General features: G+C 41.1%; 1 protein-coding gene across 1 annotated transcript in view; it reads right to left on the minus strand.

Moving 5' to 3' along the window:
• The window catches only part of ABCC2 (ATP binding cassette subfamily C member 2), a 67,525-nt gene that overhangs the window by 39,403 nt on the left and 4,495 nt on the right, over nt 1–23,627 (minus strand). The window contains exons 3-12 of the mRNA XM_023754826.1: nt 12,470–12,595; nt 10,898–11,032; nt 10,579–10,683; nt 10,083–10,138; nt 8,647–8,878; nt 7,765–7,928; nt 6,576–6,753; nt 3,287–3,541; nt 2,136–2,201; nt 111–248 (exon numbers count right to left, since the gene is read on the minus strand). Of these exons, the coding sequence (XP_023610594.1) occupies nt 111–248; nt 2,136–2,201; nt 3,287–3,541; nt 6,576–6,753; nt 7,765–7,928; nt 8,647–8,878; nt 10,083–10,138; nt 10,579–10,683; nt 10,898–11,032; nt 12,470–12,595 (1,455 nt within the window). The remainder of the gene's footprint in view (nt 1–110; nt 249–2,135; nt 2,202–3,286; nt 3,542–6,575; nt 6,754–7,764; nt 7,929–8,646; nt 8,879–10,082; nt 10,139–10,578; nt 10,684–10,897; nt 11,033–12,469; nt 12,596–23,627) is intronic.

The following is a 23,627-nucleotide window of genomic DNA, read 5'->3' on the forward strand; positions in this document are numbered from 1 at the left end:
AGGGGGGGCAGAGTTTGGATTTCCTGGTGCGACCTAGAGGTTTCTGGGAAGTCTATCTAGGACAGACTTTCTTCTTCAGGAAGCTGACCCGCCCACAGCCTGTCACTCACCAGGATTGGAGTTGAGTATAAGAGGAACATTATCATAGACTGCATCTGCCCAAAGGTGAGCAGATTCTTGAGCTCTTTCTTCCGAATGTCATTGACTTGGTTTCTGAATGAAGGTTCCCAGGCAAAATATTTCAGGATCTAATAGGATAGAAGAGAACACAGCTCACACCGTTGCCCCAAAGGACACTGGTATCTCATCTACCCAGGTGTTAGGACATGGCCCCCAAAATTTGGGGAGGGGGCAGAAATCCAGATTATAAAGTTTGATTACAGAAACATAGCTTATATTTGTTGACAACCTACTATGTACAGACATTTTATAGACATTATTTTACTTAATCTTCGTAACAATCTAAGGGTGACCAACTGTCCCAGGTTGCCCGGGACTAAGAGCTGCCCAGTACACAAGGCTTTTGGTGCTAATCCTGGAAAATCCTGGGCAAACTAGAAAGAGTTAGTCTCCTACTTTTGTAGAATTATTTTATTCATTTTTTTACGTTAAGGAAACAAGTTGAGAGAGGCTAAGTAACTTGCTCAACCTCACCAATTAGCTGGTAATAGAGGTAAAACTCAAAACCAGGTCTGTTCATTTTGCCACATTAGCAGGAAGGCATATCAGAGCCCTTTGTGGAGACATATCGGGGCATTAGAAGGGGCCTCCATTGCACTTTCAAGAACTTTGGGTGTAAAATCCATGAATTCAAAACAACATATATATTTAAAAAACACCTCATTGGTCACCTTTGGAAGATGAAATGCATTATTTTGAAAGTTGGTAAACAGAGGAAAGAAAAAAGCATTTATCCTTTCTATCCTATATAAATTTTATTTTAGGATAATTCCTTTTTATAGAATTTCAGCTAACCAATGCCAAAGGAATAATAGAATTAAAATATCACCCCTTTGTAACTCCTAATGAAATAATAGATCAAGGCAATGACAATGGGTTTCCACCTTAGCTGCATATTAGAATCACTTAGGGAGCTTTTGAAATATAATATATGCCGGGGGCTTACCCCTAGAGAGTCCAATTTAAATGGTTTGAAGTAGGGCTCAAGCCTCAGTGAGTTTTAACAACTTACTGAGGGATCAAAACATGCTGTCTGGGCCACAAATCAGTGCTCCAGGTGCAAGGATGGCAGGACATTTAATAAGGATGAATATAGACTGACAGGGGTTACTGTTGTAGATTAAAAGCACTACCAACTAAATGCCCTATGTGGATATTCTTTGGATCCTTATTCAAACTAACCAACAGTTGCCCTAGCCAGTTTGGTTCAGTGGATGGAGTGTTGGCCTGTGGACTGAAAGGTCCCGGGTTCGATTCTGGTTCAGGGAACATCCCTGGGTTGCAGGCTCAATCCCCAGTAGGGGGCATGAAGGAGGCAGCTGATCGATGATTCTCTCTCATCATTGATGTTTCTATCTCTCTCTCCCTTTCCATTCCTCTCTGAAATCAATAAAAATACAATTTTTTTTTTTAAAAAACAAGTCTTTCTTGTAAAGTATTTACTAATGAAACAACAAGATAATCTGAGATTTGTTTTAAAATAATTCAGCGAGCATGAAGTGGAGAATGGGGTTATAGATGAAGCTAGTTAGGTCATGTTAATTATTGCTGGAGCTGGCTGATGCCCATGGGGATTGATGGTATCATTTTGTCTACTTTTGTGCACAATCAACAATTTGCAAGGTAATGTAAAACAAAACAAACCACTTATGGTAAATAAATAGAAATCAAGGTACAAATGAGGCCCTGAGAGGGGTACTAGGAGAAGAAACAGGAGACTGTTCATTTCACTACTGTATCACATGGCACACGGTAGGGAATCAAATGTTGAAAGATGGATTGAATGGAGGGGTGAAGAGGCAGCATGTATTGATTCTGGCCTTGCAGACTTTTGATGTCACAGGACACCCCACAGGCCTAGAAGCAGGAGTCCACAGCCTCTACCAGGTTTGTTAAGACCAAGACCCGCCGTCATTGCACACAGAGAAAGGCCAGCTATACCCTCGGCTTCTCACCTTGATTCCATTGAGAATCTCATTCATGATCTTCAAACGTTTGTCTTTCTTATTCATATTTTTTGCCTGCCAGGAAAAAGTAAAACAAAAATAAAACACACTTCCATGTGAAAGGGTCCAGATTTGCTGTAGATGCAGATGGTAGGTCTTGGTGGCACTTGTGGCTGGCAAGAATTTGAGGTGCCAAGTGATGGAATGTGTCTCTCCCACTCTCTTTGCCCACTCTGCCCCTGCCACACCCACCTTCTTTCTGATCCTTGAACGTGCCAAGCTTATGTCTGCCCCCAAAGAATTGGCCTAACTATTCTCTCGTCCCAGGTTATTTTTCTCAAGGCTTGCTCCTTCATGGTCAGGCTTGTGTTGTTCAGAGCTCAGCTCAAATATCCCCTCCTCACAGAGGCCTTTCCTGACCCCGTAATCTAAAACAACTACCCACTCACTTGCTATCACATCACCCTATTTAATTCTCTGCATAGTACTTGTCATGACCTGATATTTTTTTCTTTGCTTTTGTTTGTTTATGGCTTGACTCTCCACCCCAAGTAGAATGTAAACTCTACTAGAACAAGAGCCTGCCTACTTGCTGTTGTGTTCCCAGAAAAGCAATATGTACAATAAATATTCTCAAAATAATTTGTAACTAAGTGAATGCAAAATGAATGAATAAATCATGTACACCATGGAGTCCACATACCCCACTTATGATTTCTGGCAGCACTAAGGACCGCCCACCTAGTGATAGCAAGATTGGTTGCTAGGATTTAGGCTTAAAGTTTGAGTCACTCTGTGAATGCTCTGTGTGGTTGGTGTGTATTGCTATGATGAAGAAACAGGGCCAATAATCACTGTGCTAAGAAGAGCCCAGTGGAGCATGGTGGAAGAGATAATTATGTTCAGGGTCTCTAGGCAGCTCTTCTCTATCCAATCAGGCTTGTCCCTATAACAATGAAGGAAGATAGCGTATATAAACCCTGAGAGTGGTTAGAAGATAAAAAGGGGAGATAGAAAAAACCAAGTTCATTTGGGATGGTGGAAAGTCTTCCATCAGCTTTGCTCTGTCCACACTCTCACCAAGAATTAGAATAAAATAAGCAAAAGACTTTACACTTCGAATAAAGTGTATATATCCATAGGGTGCTCTGCTTGTTTACCTGAATACCCTTATTCTTGGTGGCGATTATCCCATTAACTGGGATTAGGAGCAACATCACCCCAACACCCGCTAATACTGAGGGTCCCAATTCTATCCATAGGAAGTAGATGGATAACACAATCTGTAGAACATTTGACCACAGCAGGTGGATGAAGTTGGTCATGTCCATGAGCTTCTGGGCATCCACAGACATCAGGTTCACTGTTTCTCCAACAGTGTACAGCTTCCTCGCCCGGTTGGATAGGTTCAGTGCCTAAAGATAAAGATTGAGATTGGGACCCATGGACAAGGCCAAGGATACTGGGAACAAAAAGGGGGAACTCAGGAAGTGAGAACACAGCAAAAGGATGGGTTCTATATAGACACAACATTTTCAAGGGGCTGTGCCTTCTTGCCTCCAAATTTCACACACAGTGTTCCCTCATTCTTGACTATGCTTTCCTGTTATTCTCACCTTCTCCAAACCCACACCTCCCCACACTTTTTTGCTCAGAAAATTCCTATTTATTCTTTAGGGTCAGCTTAGATAGAACATATTCTGAGAAGACTTCACTGACTTTCAAGCTTGGGTTTGATACCCCTCCGTGTACTCTTATAACATCTTGTGCTTACCTTTTTCATTCTATTCATCACCCTGAGCTGTAATTGTTTTGTTTTTTCTATTTCCCCACCAGATATAAATTCTGTGAGGACAAGGACTACATCTGTCCATTTCACTACTGTATCACATGCCACAGGGTAGGGAATCAAATATTGAAAGATGGATTGAATGGAGGGGTGAAGAGAGGCAGCATGTATTGATTCTGGCCTTGCAGACTTTTGATGTGGCAATGTCATTTGGAGCCATACTCTAATGAGGAGGTTGCAACCATTCCAAAGAAGGACAGAGATCTTAGAATGGGGAGGAAAGTTGTGGGGTTCACACATTAGAAGAAAAATGACTAGTTTCTTGTCAGAAATTTGCAGACAATGTCTAGATACCTGATCTTATAGTATGGGCCTCCTGTTTGTTCTCATGTTAAAGAGATCAGAAGGCTGATCCCCATAGTTCTGTCACTTACAAGGATGCCTGGCACATTAGAGTTAGAGGTGGATTCTCAAACCAGCTTGCACTATGCTCACCAGTCACCATCTTCCTGGAAGAAGGAAAGCTTTCTTGTAATTCCCACAAAGATAGTGGATGGGCTACAAGTGGCCCTAGATTTTCACCTCAATATTTCTCCTAGAAATTCTACTGTCATCTTAATCCACCAATACATTCTTCTTAGGAACATACCAGGATTCTTGGTTATACAGTAAAAAAGAGGGAAATTTCCTAAAATGTTAAGCTACTAAAGTTCTAGAGAAATCAGTCCACTTCTATGCCTCCTCTTCGGTATGGAGAAGAAAAGTAACATCTAATTACCCTTCAAGATAATCACTATACTTTTCTTTTTTCAGTAAATCTCAATGAAATGGAAAAGTCATTGATTTAGTCCAAATAGCCCTTGTCTGGGGACAGGTCTTGGCTATGTGACTAGTGGCATTGCATAGCACTAAGCCTATTTCTCTGTAAAATAAGGGTAATGTAATTATTTCACAGGGCTATGGATTGATAATGAATGTTAAAAATGTCTCTTGACATTTCATAAATGAAGCATTGGCTAAACATAGGAAATTAGTCTGTTTTAAATTCTATTTTATTAGCAATATTTATTTGTCTCACTAAGAGCTCTATTTTATAAATTCCTTTTAGATTGTAACAGTTGCAAAACCTGGAATATATTAAGAATCAAAATAGTGGGAATGAATGATCACAATTGTAAAAATGTACATTTGTAGAAATGGCTGAGACAGCCTAGTTAGTGACCTTATAGCCTGCAAACCAGCAGAAATCTAGTATCTTCAGAGGGAATAAGGTGACTAAAACACTGATTTGTGAGGAGGCAAATGCCAGTGTGAGGGTTTCTGGGAGTTCCAAGGACTTGATCAGACTTTTAACCCAAAGACATCTGGATTACTTGTCTGGGTGTCTTGATGAGACAACATCTATTGAGGGAATAAAAAGACAGGGAGGCTAAAGGACATATCTTTTCCTGTCGTAAGAGAGGAAAGCAAAGGAGAAACCCAGGGACTACCATGGAAAAATCAATGATGGAACTCTCTAGTGGTGAAAGAATACCAGGAAGAAAAGGCAACTGTTTGATGTTCTGGCCTACAGAAATTCCTATCTCCTCATGTATGAATTCTCTCCTTAGGCTTATAGTCAATGCTCATAACTATTATAGTTCCAGTTCTTTCTTTTTATTTATTTCTTCTTTATTGAGATACAATGAACTCTATTTTCATTTTTAAGGGACAAAATGAGACTTCACCTTAGTATCTAGGATATAAGAAAAATACAGTTAAAACGTTAAAAGCAGCACATCAGAGGGAAGATGAGCAAAACCATCATAAGGAGATGGAAAAGCTCCCAGGTCTGCAGAACTCAGAAGGCAGAGTGAACATATTTTTTTTTTTTTAAAAAAGAGTCAGGCAGAGGAGGGGTTAGTCAGCCACTAAAGATTTAGAAAAAGAAGTCTCTAAGCAAAAGTGGGTCTAGAGCAGCCGTGGGCAAACTACAGCCCGCGGGCCGGATCCAGCCCGTTTGAAATGAATAAAACCAAAAAAAAAAAAACCGTACCCTTTTATGTAATGATGTTTACTTTGAATTTATATTAGTTCACACAAACACTCCATCCATGCTCTTGTCCCGGCCCTCCGGTCCAGTTTAAGAACCCATTGTGGCCCTCGAGTCAAAAAGTTTGCCCACCCCTGGTCTAGAGGGATAAAGCCCTGGTCCATAGAGCATTCTAGCCTATGGCAAAATTGCAATTTGAGATGGATGCCCAGGCCTTATGAATGCTGTTTCATGTAGTATTGCATTTAAATGTTGGTGGTTTTAAGAGTCTGCCCTTGGCCTGCTTCTTTCTGACTTTATATTCTTTCCCAAGACATTTTCACCTTGTTGAGAGGTAGGAAGAAGAAGAGGTTTGCAAGGCTGAAAAGGCAGGTCCTGGACAGAGAACAGCTTGCCAATTTTCCCCTGGATTGCATCTCCCCCTCCTCCCCAGATACCTATATCTATGTACACACATTTCATATTTTAATTTCCAAAGAAACATTAAATAAGGCTGTATAGCTAGTCAAAATCAAGTGTTAAGGCCAGTTATCATTTTCACCAAATTTTCCTCAATCTTGGAATACTAGTAAGTGCTCACGTTTACTAAGGGGGCGTTCTTTGGTGATGCCCAACACAGTCCACTTACCTTTTTATATACGGAAGCCATGATGGTTGTCCGTACATTTACGCCCAGCGTGAAGCACAATTGAAAGTAATACTGAAGGCAGCAAGACTGGAGGAGGGCCACCACGAAGAAAAGGATTGAATAGAGATACCCAATCCACACGTAGGCGTCACGGTCATTTGCGAAGGAGATCAGCAATCTGCCAGAGCAAAACTGAGTAAGTGATGGCCGCCAAGCCTCCGAGGGCTCCACACTCCTCGCGCACAGCCAGCTACCCTCCCCTACTCTGTAGGTGACAAAGTGACCAGAACCGCCCAATGTCTTGGAAGACGGAGTGCCACAATCATGCTAGCGCTCTTGCTTTGGTTTGAAGATGAGCAGGAAGAGCTTAGGTTTGATGACCCATGGCTAGGAGACAGGATTATGGATGATGTACAGAGCTTTGTCCCTGTCTCCCTCCAGCCCTTGGTATAAATCGACTTGTGGGACGAATCGATTTGTTCCTAGACAAGGCAAGCCTGGAAGGAATTAGGACATGTATGCAGAATGAGTTAGAAGGGCTTCCCCTGGAGGATCGTGCATTCATAGATCCGGGCAGATTGTTAGGTCTTGTCATGATTAACCTGAACCTCCCATTGAAGGCTGAGACTGTGGAGCAATGAGGTTACAGACACGAGGTACAAGGCTCTCCTGGGATATGCTGCCCACCTCTTGGATGTGGCTCAACCCATAGAAGTTTTGTTTAACAAGAAAGAACACCTAACACGTCTCTGGCTTCCAGGGGGACAAGGGGAGGGAAGGGAGAGTTGGAATGGAGGGAAACATGAAAAAGAGGGAGGCTAAAGGACATATCTTAGATTTGGAAAGCTACCTTGCACCTTTCCTGAACACAACACTGTACGATGAAAGAAAATTGTGAGCATTTTTTAAAATGAAAATTTAATGGCCTGGCCGGCGTGGCTCAGTGTTTGAGCATCGACCTATGAACCAGGAGGTCAGTTTGATGCCCAGTCAGGGCACACGCCTGGGTTGCCAGGTCCAGGAGGCAGCCGATCAATGATTCTCTCTCATCATTGATGTTTCTCTCTCTCTTCCTCTCTGATATCAATAAAAAAATATTTTTTTAAATGATAAGTTCCTGCTGCAGACACAGGGGGCAAAAGGGAGAGTGGTAGAGGAGGCGCCGAGACAGCGCTGGGCTGAGACTCACTTCAGCAGCTGTGGGTTCAGAAACGTGAGCGTGTCGTACACCAGCTTCAGCAGGAATGACTTCAGGAGGATGCCATAGAAGGTTTTGAAGAGGGTCTTGACCAACCAGGACTTAGGAAAGTCTTCTGCGGTCCCAGACTTCTTCTTTTTCTTTTTAGCTTCTTCCTAGGTACAACACCAAACAGCAACAGTGTCCCCAGAGCTGCGGGTGTAGGTTCTGTCCTGCACTGACAGCTCCTGAGCCCTGTCGCCTTCTTGTACAGGTTTCGTGATGCACAGTGACTCTCAATAAGTATTTTCAAGTAAAAAAAAGTCAAAGAATTAACTGCCAATGCTAAATTCCACTAAGGCACAAATTCTAGAACGCTAAGGTATTATTTTATTTTATCTTTCTATTTGAAAAAACATTTTATTAGCCCTCGCCAGATTGGCTCAGTGGATAGAGTCCCAGGTTTGATTCTGGTCAAGGGCATGTACTTCAGTTGCAGGCTCCTCCCTGGCCCGGTCCTAGTCAGGGGCGTGCAGGGGGCAACCAATCGATGTGTTTCTCTCACTTCGATGTTTCTTGCTATCTTTCCCTCTCTTCCACTCTCTCTGAAATCAATGGGAAAATATCCTCGGATGAGGATTAAACAAACAAACAAACAAACAAACATTTATTATAGAAAATTTCAAATATACCCCAAAGGAAAGCAAATAGTACATTATACCCCTATGTTTCCATTGCTAAGGTATTCTTAGTGTTGTGAATACAAATAATAATATAAAATACACTACAAAGTATAAATGATGTAAAAAATGTGAGAACAGAATCACCATTACATGGATGTCCTCTTGCCTGAGACATACAACACATTCACACAGACCCTCATGGAAAAGTTACCAGGACAAGGACATCTTGGCTTTGACTCTGGTTCTTGTTCAGCCCGTGCAGCTTGGTTCCAGAGTTCCTCTGGGCTTTCTGCTGCCGTCTCTGCAGTGCCCGCCTGGCCTTCGGCAGCTCCCCGGCCACGTGTGTTTCAAATTTGCTGACTAGCACCTTGGTTTTACTCTGTTCATCCACATCCCAGACATCTTCGAGCGTCAGAGGCTGCTTGTAGCCTTTCAGAACAATGCTAGAATGAGATGAGCCAGAGGCTGAGACCTTACAGGCTGGGTCAGAAGCTGTCTCCTGGAAGCCTCTATTAAAGCCCACACCCCAGTTCTGGGATGGAGGGCCAGAAGAATGAGACTTCTCCCTTGCTCCACTACTCCATCTCCTGACCCTTTAATCTTGACAGAAGAGTGAGGAGAACAGGAAAGGGACCCAGTGTGGGTAACAGAAGGTGGTAGAAGACAAGAGAAGAGAAGGGGAGGGGCTTTACTGAATTAAGAGCCAAAAGGGCATCACCTCCCCCTACTCCTGCTCCTTCCTCCTCAACACTGGCTGCCTCTTTGCTGCTCTGGCATCTCCTGCAGGGGCCTCCATGATGCTCTTAAGGAACTGAGCAGATCTGGAGGCCACCTCCATATTGTCTCCCTAGGTCAGAGCTCCTCAACCTAGGATTTGAGAAAAGGGATAGGAAACAAATTATGTCTTTATTTTTAAAAGCTTGTAACTGATATTTAGCCTTTCCTTCTAATATGAGTAAAGGCAGCCAACCAGAGTTGTAAAGAGGCGTACCCGTGCCTTTGTCCCTGGGAGAAATCACAGATGTTTTCATAGCTCATTTACACTCATCACTATTGTGAAACTATGGTCATTGTTAGGCCCATCACTAGATCCTGTTATTTAATGCATTCATCAAGAAGCACTTGATTTCCACATCACACATTTGGTCTTTAAAAAAATATTTAGATAACCATATTTCAATATATTTGTTTTCCTTAATAACCTTTGTCTTTTGTTTTATTCATTGAAAACATTACCTGGGTGTTACCAGACAAAAGAGTCTATGGAACTACAAAGGACAAGAATGCCTGCTCCAGATCCTCTGGGAGCCCAGGACAACTAATTCATCCCTTGCCCTCCAAATCTGTGCCTCACTGCCTGCCCCCACATTCCCCTGTTCCTATTCTACTGCCTCCTTTTCTTATAGCCCTTCCTTTTCTCCAAGGAACCCCCAGGCTACCAAGAGCAAATATATCCCATCTTTTCCTCAGCTTTCCAATCTGCCCAATGAAGGGAATTAACTAAATTAATCTGTCAGAACATCCTCAGACTCTAAGAAGAGGAGATATGGAGGCCACAGAGGCATTTTGAAAAATTAAGATTTCCATCACTTTCCAACGATTGAGGAGGTGGGGATAGAGACAACCCATTCTCCAGGCATTTCCTACCTGTCATACCAACTAAAGGTAATTTTACTCAGAAATGAAGCCGTGAGTGATGGATTCTGCAAAACACACAAAAAATCAGAAAATAAATCAATTGGAAACAGGAACTCCATGGGACTCTAAAATCAGAAACTGATCTATGTTCTAGAAACTAGATATGGTACCGAAATAGGCTGGTCAACATACATTTATTTGGAGACCCTAAGGTCACCAATTGAACAACAATCAGACCTTCTGGCATAGAGGTATGGATTAACTGTCTATGCTAAAGACTGGTGGGTCATTATCCAAGTCAATATTTCCATATTCTAGTCACCTTCCATTGCCTTATGTCACAAAATGGTCTTATACTGTATTCTGGGCTCGGGGGACCTCCAAGAGACATAGCCATCTCGGGGGACCTGTGTAAGACCTAGACACCTAGCCCTTGATGCCTTATATATTGATCAAGGGGTCATCCAAAAAAAAATCTATGCAGTGGGTCTATTTCAAGTCTCACATCTGATGAGCCTTTTTCTGAAAATGCTGAAAGGACCAGGATCAGGATCTGGAATGCATAGCAGATGAAGAACAGGCAGGAGTAGGCTAGACTGGAGTTGTTGCCCTATGGGAAAAGGAAAAACAAAACAAAGAGAAAATGAACCTTTCATCCAAATGAAGTCTACACAGCCCACAAAGGTGAATATTTGTGATTAAAGCCTATATCAAATCTCCTAAATATGATTCTATCCTGGAGCTCAACTTACTGAATGCCCTTGGCTGAGCCTGAGAAGTGGCCTCGCAGTTTCCTCTCATGTCACCCTCTTTTCCCTCCTTACCTTTAAAAGCATCCGGATCAGAGTCTGTAACTGGAAAGTGCCGCAGAGTATTGAGAGAATCCAGAAGAGGGACAGGAACCAAGAGTCCTTCTGCACACACCAGCGCCTGCTGTGTTGGATCAGCAAAACCAGGAGCTAGAGAGACAGTCACATCAAGTTCTGAAATACATTGTCACTAGCCAAGGAAAAGAGGCAGAAGGGATGTCAGAAAATAAAGGAAGAAAGGAGGACCACGGGAGGAGACTGTTGTTCTTAATCTGGCTGGGCAGAAAGCACACAGGTGCCAAATTGTAGATTTCCTCCCTGACACCACCCAACTGTCTCTTTTCAGGGCCTCCATGCTCTCCCTGGGACCCCTGTTCGCACCCATCTCTATTCACCACACTTGGGTGGGAAGTTAGCAAAGAAGGCAGGAGGTCACCATCTGCATTTTAATGTAGTTACTTTGGGAGCCAGAAAAATCTTTTCAAGACCCAAGGAAATTAACGTCAGGCACTGCAGTAGTTGGGTGATGGAGGCATATTCTGCTGGATAGGTGCAAGGTGTCTGCATCACGATTTTCTAATGGTATCACAGATTAAGCAGTCAATAAAAACACTTCCTTTGTAACATCTCACTTATTAGTAGATGTAATTGATTAAATGTTGGTTTCCTAAACTCAGTAAACCAATATTCTGGGGGGAAGGGGAGAAGCCATGATTTATAGCAGTTGCCAATTTCCATGGTTTAAATACTCCCACTGTAGTGGGTTTCAAGTTCCAGCACAATGTCCCCAGAAGCAGGATTGGGAAGAGATGCACACAATCAGCTCTGTGAGCTGGCTGTAGCACACCACCTCTTAGACCCTTCTTTGTTTGTTCTACGCAGGGTTAACAAACAGGATGCCTGCAGGGGTCAAGCAGACCATGTTACTGAGTGAAGTGTGGGAGACTGTACTGAGCTCATGACTGGTCTAATTGGGGTAACTGCTACTCAATCCTAGTTGACCATTGCCATGTGGGAATGGAGGCCCATCATTGCCAGACATTCTGATTTTTCAAGAAAGACCGGAAGTCCAAATAATTATGAGGCATAATTAAAATGATGGCATCAATTCAATTGCTTTTAAAACACTGAATAGGCAGCCCCCCAAAATCATGCTTGTAGAAGAAACAACAATTTCTGTCATCAAGCTTATACAAACAATGCTATACACAGTGATCCATTGATTATAGTCTACAGTCCATCAATTTAAAAGTAATATTTATGGCATTTAAGAAAACTATTTCATATCAATAAACCTGAGTTTCACATATGATCCTTAGATGGCAAAATATGAGTACACAACATACATATCTTAGTCATTAAAGGTAGTACTTGCCCTAAGGAGAAGGCTCTATAAACTAGTGTTCAAAAGAAGATGAAAAGCTAAAATTTGTTTTGCCCCATTTATAATCAAGCTTTGCCTCATCACAGGTCCCTTGAAAAAGGTAGATGACATTGGACTTTATTTCATTTCAAAAGAGTAAATTTCAGCTACATGACTTTGAATAGAGATAAGATAAACAGGGCAGAGGTGGTGACGGGCCTTACCCATGTGCCCAGGTAGAGGCTTGGATTGGTATATCTAACGGCAGGGACCGTGCCTTGTCCAGAGTCTTCTATGAGTACAAAGGCCAGCTCTATGGCTGCTAGAACAAGAAGAAACCCAACAAGCACCTGGGAAGGAAAAAAGACCACTGTTAGGAGGATATCATTCTTTAAAATAAAATGGTTCCAGCAATTGATGGTTAAAATGGTATGCAGTGATTCAGATAACACACCAATAAATATTTCTGGCGTGAATGGATACATGTGTTCAAGAGATGGAATAAAGTTCGAAGTATGCTAAGTGTTTTTGAGGAATGTTGAGTGTGCTGGTTTTAAAGTAAGTCCACAGATTCTTTGATATGCCTCTTCCATTAAGCTCCTCTTTCCCTGAGTGTGAGCTAACTTAGTGATTTGTTTCTAATGAGTAGAATACGGTGGGAGTGACAGTGTGTGACTCCCAAGACTAGCTGGCTTCCTCCTTGTTCTTTCTCTTAGATCACTCACTGCCCCATCGTGAGAACATTCTAGCTCTATGGGGAAGTTCGCTTGATAAGGAACTGAGACCTGCCAACATGTGAGTGAGTTATCTTAGAATCAGATCCTCTAGCCACAATCAAAACTTCAGATAACCTTAGTCCCAGCATAGTAACTATCAGTTCCTGAGAGACCCTGAAGCAGAACCCAGATAAGCTGCTACCAGATCCCTGATGCAGAGAAACTGTGAGATAAAAACTGTTTACTCTTAAGCTGCTAAGTTTGATATAATCAGTCACACAGCTACAGAAACCTAAGGCAATAGATTTAAAAGGAGGATCCCCCACTCCAGTTGGAATGGCACAATTACCTTTCTTTGGTCTTAGTCCCACCCGTTTCCCCATATAACCCTTGAAGTTAACATTGCAAACAATTGCAACTCTGTCATCCTAAAATGACTACAAGCCAATCAATATTTGTCCTATGAGCTAATGAGACATGATATACTTGTACTGTTCTAAAGGACCACCCCCACTCATAAGGATGGAGAATTACTACCTCTGCTAAGGAGGTCCACCAGCATCTTAACTCTCAAAATAAAGATCTTTAGTACTGTCTTGCCTACTCTTTCTACTTCCATCCATCTATCCCAACTCATTCCCATGTCTCATTCATCCAGAATGACTCAGGCAAAGATACTGGGCCCTTTGTAATGAAAACCAGCCAAGGAGGGAAACGAATCACTTTTAACCATAGAAACAGTGCTATTACTTAACAAGGCTAGAGTGAAAACACGTTAATAAGGGGAATGCATGTTTCTGGAGTATATAATATGCTGCACAGTATTATGCTTTCCTCACATGAGACTGAATTGTTTTTTAGGGAAAAAATAATTGCTCTTGTAGGGCTAATTTATGTTTGCTCTTAGGTAAATTAGGAGGTAAAATAGAGCAAGTTGGAGCTAAAGCACCCACCCTTGAGGTAAAGAGAATACCAACCAGCACACCGCTCCCCAGGCCAAGGAAAAGGAGGGGTCCTTGTCATGGGCTTACATATTTAAACTCATACAAATTTATTAAAAATACATGAAGCAATCCATATAAAAAAAGGACCAATTTACACTATAAAGAACTCTTACAAAGCAATTTTTAAAAACCAACAAACCAACAACCAATGCAAAATATCTATATATATAAAAGCCTAAGTGACCGGACAACCATAGTCGACCAGTCGCTATCATGCGCACTAACCACCAGGGGGGCAGATGCTCAATGCACAGGATCAGGCCTGTGGGGACCGGGCTCCCTCCTGTCTGGATCGGGCCTGCGGGGATCGGGCCGAAACTGGCTCTCTGACATCCCCCAAGGGGTCCCGGATTGAGAAAGGGCACAGGCCAGGCCCAGGGACCCCACTGGTGCATGAATCCGTGCATCGGGCCTCTAGTAGAATATAAATGGTTAATTTAAAGAAAAAGAATTCAAAAGGCTTTTAACCATAAGAAAAGTTGTTTAATCTCATTAATAAAAAAAAGAATGCAATTTCAAATTATGACATACCACTTTTCACTTATTTGATTAGCAAATATAAAAAAGTTTGATAATAAAAAGTTGGTTAGCTGAAACCGGTTTGGCTCAGTGGATAGAGCGTCGGCCTGCGGACTGAAAGGTCCCAGGTTCAATTCCGGTCAAGGGCATGTACCTGGGTTGCGGGCACATCCCCGGTGGGGGATGTGCAGGAGGGGGCTGATCGATGTTTCTCTCTCTCATCGATGTTTCTGACTCTCTATCTCTCTCCTTTCCTCTCTGTAAAAAATCAATAAAATATATTAAAAAAAAAAGTTGGTTAGAGGAAAAACCTCAATGCAGGGAACTTTATACTATCTATAAAATTTACCCTTAGCCCAGTAATTTCATTTCCAGAAGTTCATCCTACAGACACACTCATATCTATGAAGCTATTTATTACAGCATTGCTTATGATAGTAGAAGATTAGAAACCACCTAGATTTCTGTCATTAGGGCACATGAATTATGGTACACTCAAATAACAACATCTCAAATTGCCAATAAAAGAAGCAGATCTTTATGTGCCAAATGGAAAAACTTTCAAGACACAGAAGAGTATATATGTGACATTAACATTTGTGTGAAAAAATATATGTAGGTAGTTATTGTACAAGTATGAATTATCTCTGGAAATGGTATTGATGGTTGCCAACTCAAACAGGAATGAGTAACTGGAGTATCATGTACTTTTTTGTACCTTTTAAATTTTGTAAGCCTCTGTAAATTATCTATTAAAAAGATAGAAAGTTAAATACACTAACTCCCCCCCCCATTTAAAAAAATGAGCAAGTGATGTGAATAGACAATTCACAAATGAAAAATAATCTTAACAAAAAATTTTTAAAACATATTTTTATTGATTTCAGAAAGGAAGGAAGAGGGAGAGAGATAAAAACATCTATGATGAGAGACTAATTGATCGGCTGCTTCCTGCACACCCCATACTGGGAATCGAACCTGCAATCCAGGCATATGCCCTGACCGGGAATTGAACCGTGACCTCCTGGTTCATAGGTCGATGCTCAACCACTGAGCCACTCGGCCAGGCAATCTTAACAAATTTCAAAAAAATCAATTGTATTAGTACATATAGAAATGCAAGGTAAAAAATATGATGCTATTCTGCAAGTATAGTTAAAAATATATGATGTAATGCTGGCAAGGGTGCAAAGATGAATTTTAATGCACTTTTAAGACTATAAGTTCACAAAAATCTTCCTAGATTATGAAAAGTTTCCATTATGTTTCAAAAGACTTAAACTGATCATATACTTTGATATAGTAATTTTACTTCGAAGAATCTATTCTGAAGAAATATTCTGAATTGTAGGCAAATATTAATGCACAAGAATGTTAACTGGAGCCTCATTTTTAAAAAATATTTTTAAATTAAATTCAGAGAGGAAGAAAGAATGAGAGAGAGAGAGAGAGAGAGAGAAACATCAATGCTGAGAGAATCATTGATTGGCTGCCTCCTGCATGCCTCCTACTGGGGACCGAGCCCACAACCTGGGCATGTGCCCTGACTGGGAATCAAATCATGACCTCCTGGTTCATAGGTTGATGCTCAATCATTGAGCCACACCTGGTTGGGCCTGGAGCCTCATTTTTACTAGTGAAACACTTATAAAACAAAAATTACCCCAAAACAGTTGTGGAGAGATTTGTTGGGAGGAGTTAATGCTGCAAGAGTTGTTCAAATAAGAGTTGTATGGTATACTCATGTGATGAATGATTTTAGTGATCAGAATTATGTTTAAAATAATGTTAGCCCTGGCTGAGTTGGTTAGAGCATTGTCTCGATATGCTAAGGTTTTGAGTTTGATCCTCTGTCAGGGCATATACAGGAATCAACCAATGAATGCATAAATAAGTGGAACAACAAATCTATCTATCTCTCTCTCAAAATCAATCAATAAAAGTTTTTTAGAAGAATAATGTTAACTCAGGGAAATGCTTTTTATATCATCTGAAGTTAAAAAAAGTAGACTGCAAAATTGCATATACAATGAGTTCAATTATAATTTAGAAAAAAGCAAGAGTTTCCTGTCCAAGATACAGGTTTAGTACTTTATCTCCCATCCTTCCCAACCCCTTGAACTGGTAGTAAAGTACCCAAGAAATAAATGCATAATAGCACTGAGGAAATGAATGAAAAAGGGTAAGCTCCGTAGATCAGATAAGTTTTAGAAGACAAAACGCATACATGTCAGTAGTGACAGGTAAAAGCAGAGAAAACCATCGCCCAAAACACAAGAAAAGACAACAACGAAGGGGGGTTAAGATTGACATCACTGGTTGCTGTGCTTGTATCTTCTATCTGCCCCACCAGATTCACTCTCCACTCTTGTTCCTTCAAGCCTAGAGTGGTAAGTTTGCTGCTTATGCTCCAGGTCCCTCTGTAAATGCAACTTCCTCATATTGTCCTGTTTTGCTTCAGCCATCTGTTTCCTCTTGGGACCCCGACTGGTAGAGTTGCCTCCTCACAGCCATTCTCCTCTTCCAAACAGGACTCCTCTATTGTAAAATACCTCCCCTACTCAGCTCAGCCATATGTTTGGTGGAAGTTGGACCATTTCCAACCCCGTGAGGTGAATTAAAACCAGTGATAATGGTTCCATTCCACTGGCCTGGGACTGCTTTCGCCATGGACATATGATACAATTCTGGCCAAAGAGAAGTGGGGACAGCTTGTGGGAACTAGCTTTTGGGGGCTTCTGGAAAAGTTTTCTTCACTGTTCAAAGTGATATATAGATCCAGAAGATAAAGAACGCTTTACAACTCAACGATAGAAAGACACAAATAACCTAACTAAAAATAGGCAAAGGGTTTATTCAAATAAAACATTTTTCCAAAGAAGGTATTCAAATGGCCAAAAGCATATGAAAAGATGCTCAACATTATTAGTCATTAGGGAAGTGTAAATCAAAACCACAATGAGATACCACTTCACATCTAGGATAGTGACAATCAAAAAGGTGACAATAACAAGTATTGGTGAGGATGAGCATAGTAGCCCCCCCTTATCCTCAGGGGGATATGTTCCAAGACCCACCGTGGATGCCTAACACTGCAGATGGTACTGAACACTATATACACTATGTTTTTACATATATATACATAAGCTTGATGGCTTCTCTTTGGCAGATCTGAACTGCCAGCATCACTATTCTTGCACTTGGTGCCTTTGTTAAGTAAAACAAGGGTTCCTGTACACAAGTGCTCCAATACTGAGACAATCAACCTGATCGCGCAGTCGGCTACTAAGTGACTAACGAACGGGTGGGTAGTGTATACAGCACGGAGACAAAGGAGTGATCCCCATCCCAGGCGAAACAGCTGGATGGTAAGAGGTCTCACCACACTCCTCAGAACAGCATACAATGTAAAACTTATGAATTGTTTATTTCTGAAACTTTCCATGTACTATTTTCAGACTGTGGTTGACCTCAGGTGACTGAGGCCACGGAATGAAAAGGATAAGGAAGGACTACTGTGTTCGAAAGCCACACATTGCTGGCAGGAATATAACACGGTGCAGGCACTTTGGTAAACAGTTTGTCGGTTCCTCAAAAGATAGAGTTTCCATAAACTTACCAAATGAGTCAGCAATTCTATCCCTAAATATACACCCAAGAAAACTGAAAACCTATGTCCACCCAAAAGCTTGTACACAAATGTTCCTAACATCATTATTTAAAACAGGCAAAAAAATAGAAACAATGCAAATATCCATCAACTAATGATTAGATAAAGGGTATACCCCATACAATGGGTATAATATATATATATATATATATATATATATATATATATATATAACCCTAAGCGACCGGTCGACCGTTTGACTGGTTGCTATGACGTGCACTGACCATTAGGGGGCAGACACTCAATGCAGGAGCTGCCCCCTGGTCAGTGCACTCCCACAGTGGGAGGGCCACTCAGCTGACCAATAGGTGCCAGACGCTGGGCTCAAGGCTGGCAAGCCCAGCTGTGGCGGTGTGAGCCTCTCCCGCCTCCACAGCAGAGCTACCAAGCAGCAGCGGTGGCGGCAGGTGCAGCGGGGCCAGGATGAGCGGGAGTGGCACAGCGCCCGGCGGGACTCGGGGTCCTCCCAGCTGCATGCCACTTTGCGCACTACTACATCTACCGAGGGGTCCCGGATTGCCAGAGGGCACAGGCCAAGCTGAGGGACCCCACCAGTGCACGAATCTGTGCATCGAGCTTCTAGTTCAGCCATAAAAAGGAATGAAATACTGATACAAGCTACAACCTGGATGAACTTTGAAAACATAATGCTAAATGAAAGAAGACAGACACAAAAGGCCACATACTGTATGATTGCATTTATATATGAAATATCCAGACTGGGCATTTAGAGAGACCAAAAGCCGATTTGTGTTGCCAGGGGAGAGGGGGAGGAGGGGATGAGAAGCAATTGTTTCATGAGTGAAAGATTCCCATTTCAGGTGACGAAAAAGGCCTGGAATCAGATAGTAGCGATGACTATACAACATTATGAATGTATTTAATGCCACTGAATTGTATACTTTAAAATGGCTAAAATGGTTAATTTTACCTTATGTGTATTCTACTACAATAAAAAAAAACTTTCAAAAAATGAAGTACTGATTCATGCTACAACATGTATAAAACCTTGAAAAAGCCTGTGCTAAGTAAAATAAATCAGACACTAGGCAGTGGTTCTCAACCTTCCTAATGCCGCGACCCTTTAATACAGTTCCTCATGTGGTGGTGACCCCCAACCATAAAATTATTTTCGTTGCTACTTCATAACTGTAATTTTGCTACTGTTATGAATCGTAATGTTAATATCTGATATGCTATATGTGTTTTCCGATGGTCGCAACCCATAGGTTGAGAACCGCTGCACTAGAGGTTGCGTATTGCATAATTCCAAGTATAAGAAATGTCCTGGATAGACAAATTCATAGAGACAGAAAGTAGATTTAGAATTGCCCGGGACTGGCAGAGAGGAGGAGGAGAACAGGGTGCTACTGTTTAATAGGTCCAGGGTTTCATTTTGGAGCGATGAAAATATTCTGGAATTTAGACAGTGGTGATGGTGACTATACTAAAAAACCTCTGAATCACCCACTTTAAAGAGGTGCCTTCTATGGTATGTGGATTATATCTCAATAAAGCTACTTGTTGAAGTGACACATAGGGGCACCTGACCTCTTTATCTGCCTCTGGACACTGACATGGGTGTGATGCCTGGAGCTGCTCCAACCATCCTGCAGTCATGTGCTAGCTTGGCAATTGCCTTGATGTGCTGAGTAATCGGAAGAAAGATAAAGACAATCAGCTACCTGCTGATGTTGTTGAGCTGCTATGTTAACAAATCCTGGAGTTACACTACCTCTGGACTGTTTGTTATATAAGAAAAATTCTTTACTGTTTAAACCAGCAGGTATGACTTCCAGGTGAGAGAGTCTTAACCAGTATAAATCTGTTCTCTGTAGTCAGCCCTGACGGTGAGCAAGAATGGGAAACAGGACAGAAGTCAGTCGTAATTGAAATTCCGTGTACAGAACTAGTATAGTTCCACCAGTCACTTTCTCCTCTTCCTGACCCCCAACCCATCACTGCAAATCCGCAGACAACAATTCTATTTACCACCCGTGCCCCCAAACAGTCTAAAACAGGAGTACTCTCTAAAGAAACAGAATCCTTCCCCTGAAAAAGGCCCAATGGGTAGAAGGGGTATTGTTGCCCCATAGTAACTTCATCCAGAGTAAATTCATTGGGCACGCAGTAGGGGTAGAAAGGTACCACCCAAGATCCTGCTCTTAGGGGAAGCCCATAGTCCAGATAGTCATCCAAGTCTCAGAGCTCACAGACAGTCCTCCCATCAGGAAGAGGCCAGATGGGGAAGCAGACATATATAATGGCAGAGGAACCTACTCCACCCACATATGTTCATTAACATATAAACATATTTAAAAAAACAGAACACTAACAACCACCAGAAAGTTGAGAAAAAACAGTACTATTGAAGAAAAAAACCAATATAATTAATCAGAACAACTGATTCTTGGATGAAACAAACAGGAATTATTAACTGAACAGAAAAGAATGATTATTTTAAAATTAATGTCTTATGAGAGATTTGAGAAGACACTGCATCCATTAATAGGTTGTTGGTTTGTATTGTTGCTTTCTTAAGAGGTACACTCAAAAAGTAGGAAGAATTCTTAGAAGTCAAATCTGTGATTACTAAAACAAAAGCTCTTTAGCATGACAGGAAGAAAAATTGGAGAAATCTTTCAAAGCATAGAAAGAGAAAAAGAAATTTTAAAAAGAAAATGTAAAAAGAGACAAGTTGAGAAGGATGGTCAATTCAGAGTCCAATAGTGATCTAAACAAAGTCCTGGAGAAATAGAATTTCAAAATTGGAGGGGAAAAATGAAAAGGGTAATATATGAAAGAGAGTATATAATATACTAAAAGGGTAAGGTAAAAAAAAAAAGTACTTAGGTTGAGAGTGTAGAACCCATCAAACGTAAACAGCCTCTCATGAAATTTCAGGACATCAAGAATAAAGAGGAGAGCCTGGCTGGCATGGTTCAGTGGTTGAACGTCTACCTAGGAACCAGGAGGTCACGGTTTGATTCCCAGTCAGGGCACATGCCCGGGTTGCAGGCTCAGTCCCAGTGTGAGGCATGCAGGAGGTAGCCGATCAATGATTCTCATCAATGATGTCTCTCTCTCTCTCTCTCGCTCTCTCTCTCTCTCTCTCTCTCTCTCTCTCTCCCTTTCCCTCTCTGGAATCAATAAAAAAATATATTTTAAAAAATGAATACAGAGAACAAAAGCTTTCTAGAGAGGATAACAAGGAATGAGGAAATCCTAATTCGATAGCTCAGGATGCAGGTGAACAATGTAGTGACATCTTCAGAATGAAAAAAAAAATCTTTTGTGAGCCTAGCATTTCATATTCAGATGAACATTTTCAGAAAGCAAAGACATAGAGACTTTATCTACTGTTACTTTTTCTGAAATTTTTATTTGAGGATGTTCTCTAGATCCAAGAAATTTGGGAGCCCTGATTCTCTCATCTTACACAAGAGGCATCAAGATGTAGAGTCTAAAACTGATGGCAGATCATTTTTAGGTATAAAGGTAACCAATAGAAGAACTGAAAATAATCATACAAAATTAAAAAAATTGAGAGGAAGAGGAAGAAAGAAAAAGGAAGCTGAGAATTGGGTCAATGAGAGCAGAAATATATATACATATTTGATAGATCAAGAAATACAGGTATAAATATATTATTTGCAGATATGGAGGTAGCCATCAAAATAATTTTAAATGGCCTGGACAATAGGAATGGGAAGTAGTGGAAAATTAACCATTTTAACCATTTTAAAGTATACAATTCCGTGAGAGACTCTTTTCTTTTTAAGAGAGTGGAAGGAAACATACCAAAATGTTAATAAGAGTATATCAGAGTGATACAATTACCAATAGATTTTTAGGATGACAAACTTCCTATTTCCCAAACTTTCTACAATAACCATGCATTATTTTTATAATCAGAAACATATACACACTTTGCTTATTTAGGATCAGGGAAATCTTGCAGTTTAATGATTACCAAGTCTTCTTAATAGTCTTTGCCCTTGGTCTCTAATTTATTGGAGGAACTTCAATTTGAGTTTACTAAACTCAATTCCCTAAGGAGATACAATCACATTAGTATTAAGAAAGGAAGGGGAATAGTTTGGCCATATGTAATATCTCTCCATCTCTTCAGTCCTCCTTTTCCCAGCACTTTCTGAATGACAAGGTATTCTGGTTGAATCTTTTACCCACTACAGAGAATGTCAACTTCCACCACTTCCCTGGCAGACAAATGTCTAACTTCAGTTCCAATATTTCAGTTCATTCTATTATCGGACAGCTATTATTATTAGCAAGTTATTTTGCATATTTAGCTGAAGTTGACTTCCCTGGAACAACCTCCACTCACTTACCTTGATCTTGCTCTCTGAAACTTTTCAGCACAAGCTAGGCAATCTTCTGTGTTATACTTTTGCAAATACTTGAAGATGATTCCCACGTCTCATTGGCTCAACACAAGTTCATTTTTGCTATACATCTTTCTCACACCTCAGCACTTTCACAACCTCCAGAACCAGATTTCTCTTCTGTTCTCCTAGAACTATGACATCATTCATTCATTCACTCACTCACTCATTTTGTAATTCAATTCATTCAATTAACTATGCATCAAGTTCTTTCCAGTAAGGATGCACCTTTAAACAAATGAATTTCCAGAGTCTCTCACCCGCTTGGTCAAGCAAATGGACTTACTTCAGATGAGGTAAACACTGCACTAGTGACTAAACAAGAATGGCAGTAACAGCTATTCAGGAAAGTGGGAGAGGAACAAAAAGCCCAAAGGTAGATAGAAGAAGAAGCAGAAAAATAAAATCAAGTTGAGGGGTGAGTTAAGAAGATACTTGTAGAAGAGAAGTTTTATTTTATGAGGAATTATACTTCTGACTTTTTTCAGAGAAAAACTAATTATTTTGAAATTTTTAAGAGAAAGCTAACCTGTGTCTTCACCCTCAAAATAGAGGACAAAAAAAGTAAAGTATAAATTTTAAATGGAGCTCCTAAGACCATGAGGAAGGGCAAGTGGATTATTTGCTACAGGGGGAAAAAAACAAATACATTGCTTTTCTCTTTCTCCATAGAGATTTGTGTTTATAAAAGTTAAACAAAATGTGATATATTCAAACAGTGAACTATTATTCAGCCATAAAAGGGAATGAAGTACTGATAAATGCTACAACATAGATGAACCTTGAGAACCTAGGCAAGTAAAAGAAGCCAATCATAAAAGACCACATAGGATTCCATTTATATGAAACTAGAGGCCTGGGGCACGAAATTCATGCATGGGTGGGTCCCCTCAGCCCAGTCTGCATCCAATACGGGATCCCTCAGGGGATGTCCGAAACCGGCAGTCGGACATCCCTCTCACAATCCTGGACTGCTGGCTCCTAATTGCTCACCTGCCTTCCTGCCAGGTCGCCCCCAACTGCCCCCCTTCCTGCTGGCCAGGTCGCCCCCAACTTCCCCCTTCCTG

Source organism: Myotis lucifugus, unplaced genomic scaffold (assembly GCF_000147115.1).
Source record: "Myotis lucifugus unplaced genomic scaffold, Myoluc2.0 scaffold_66, whole genome shotgun sequence".
NCBI lineage: Eukaryota > Metazoa > Chordata > Mammalia > Chiroptera > Vespertilionidae > Myotis > Myotis lucifugus.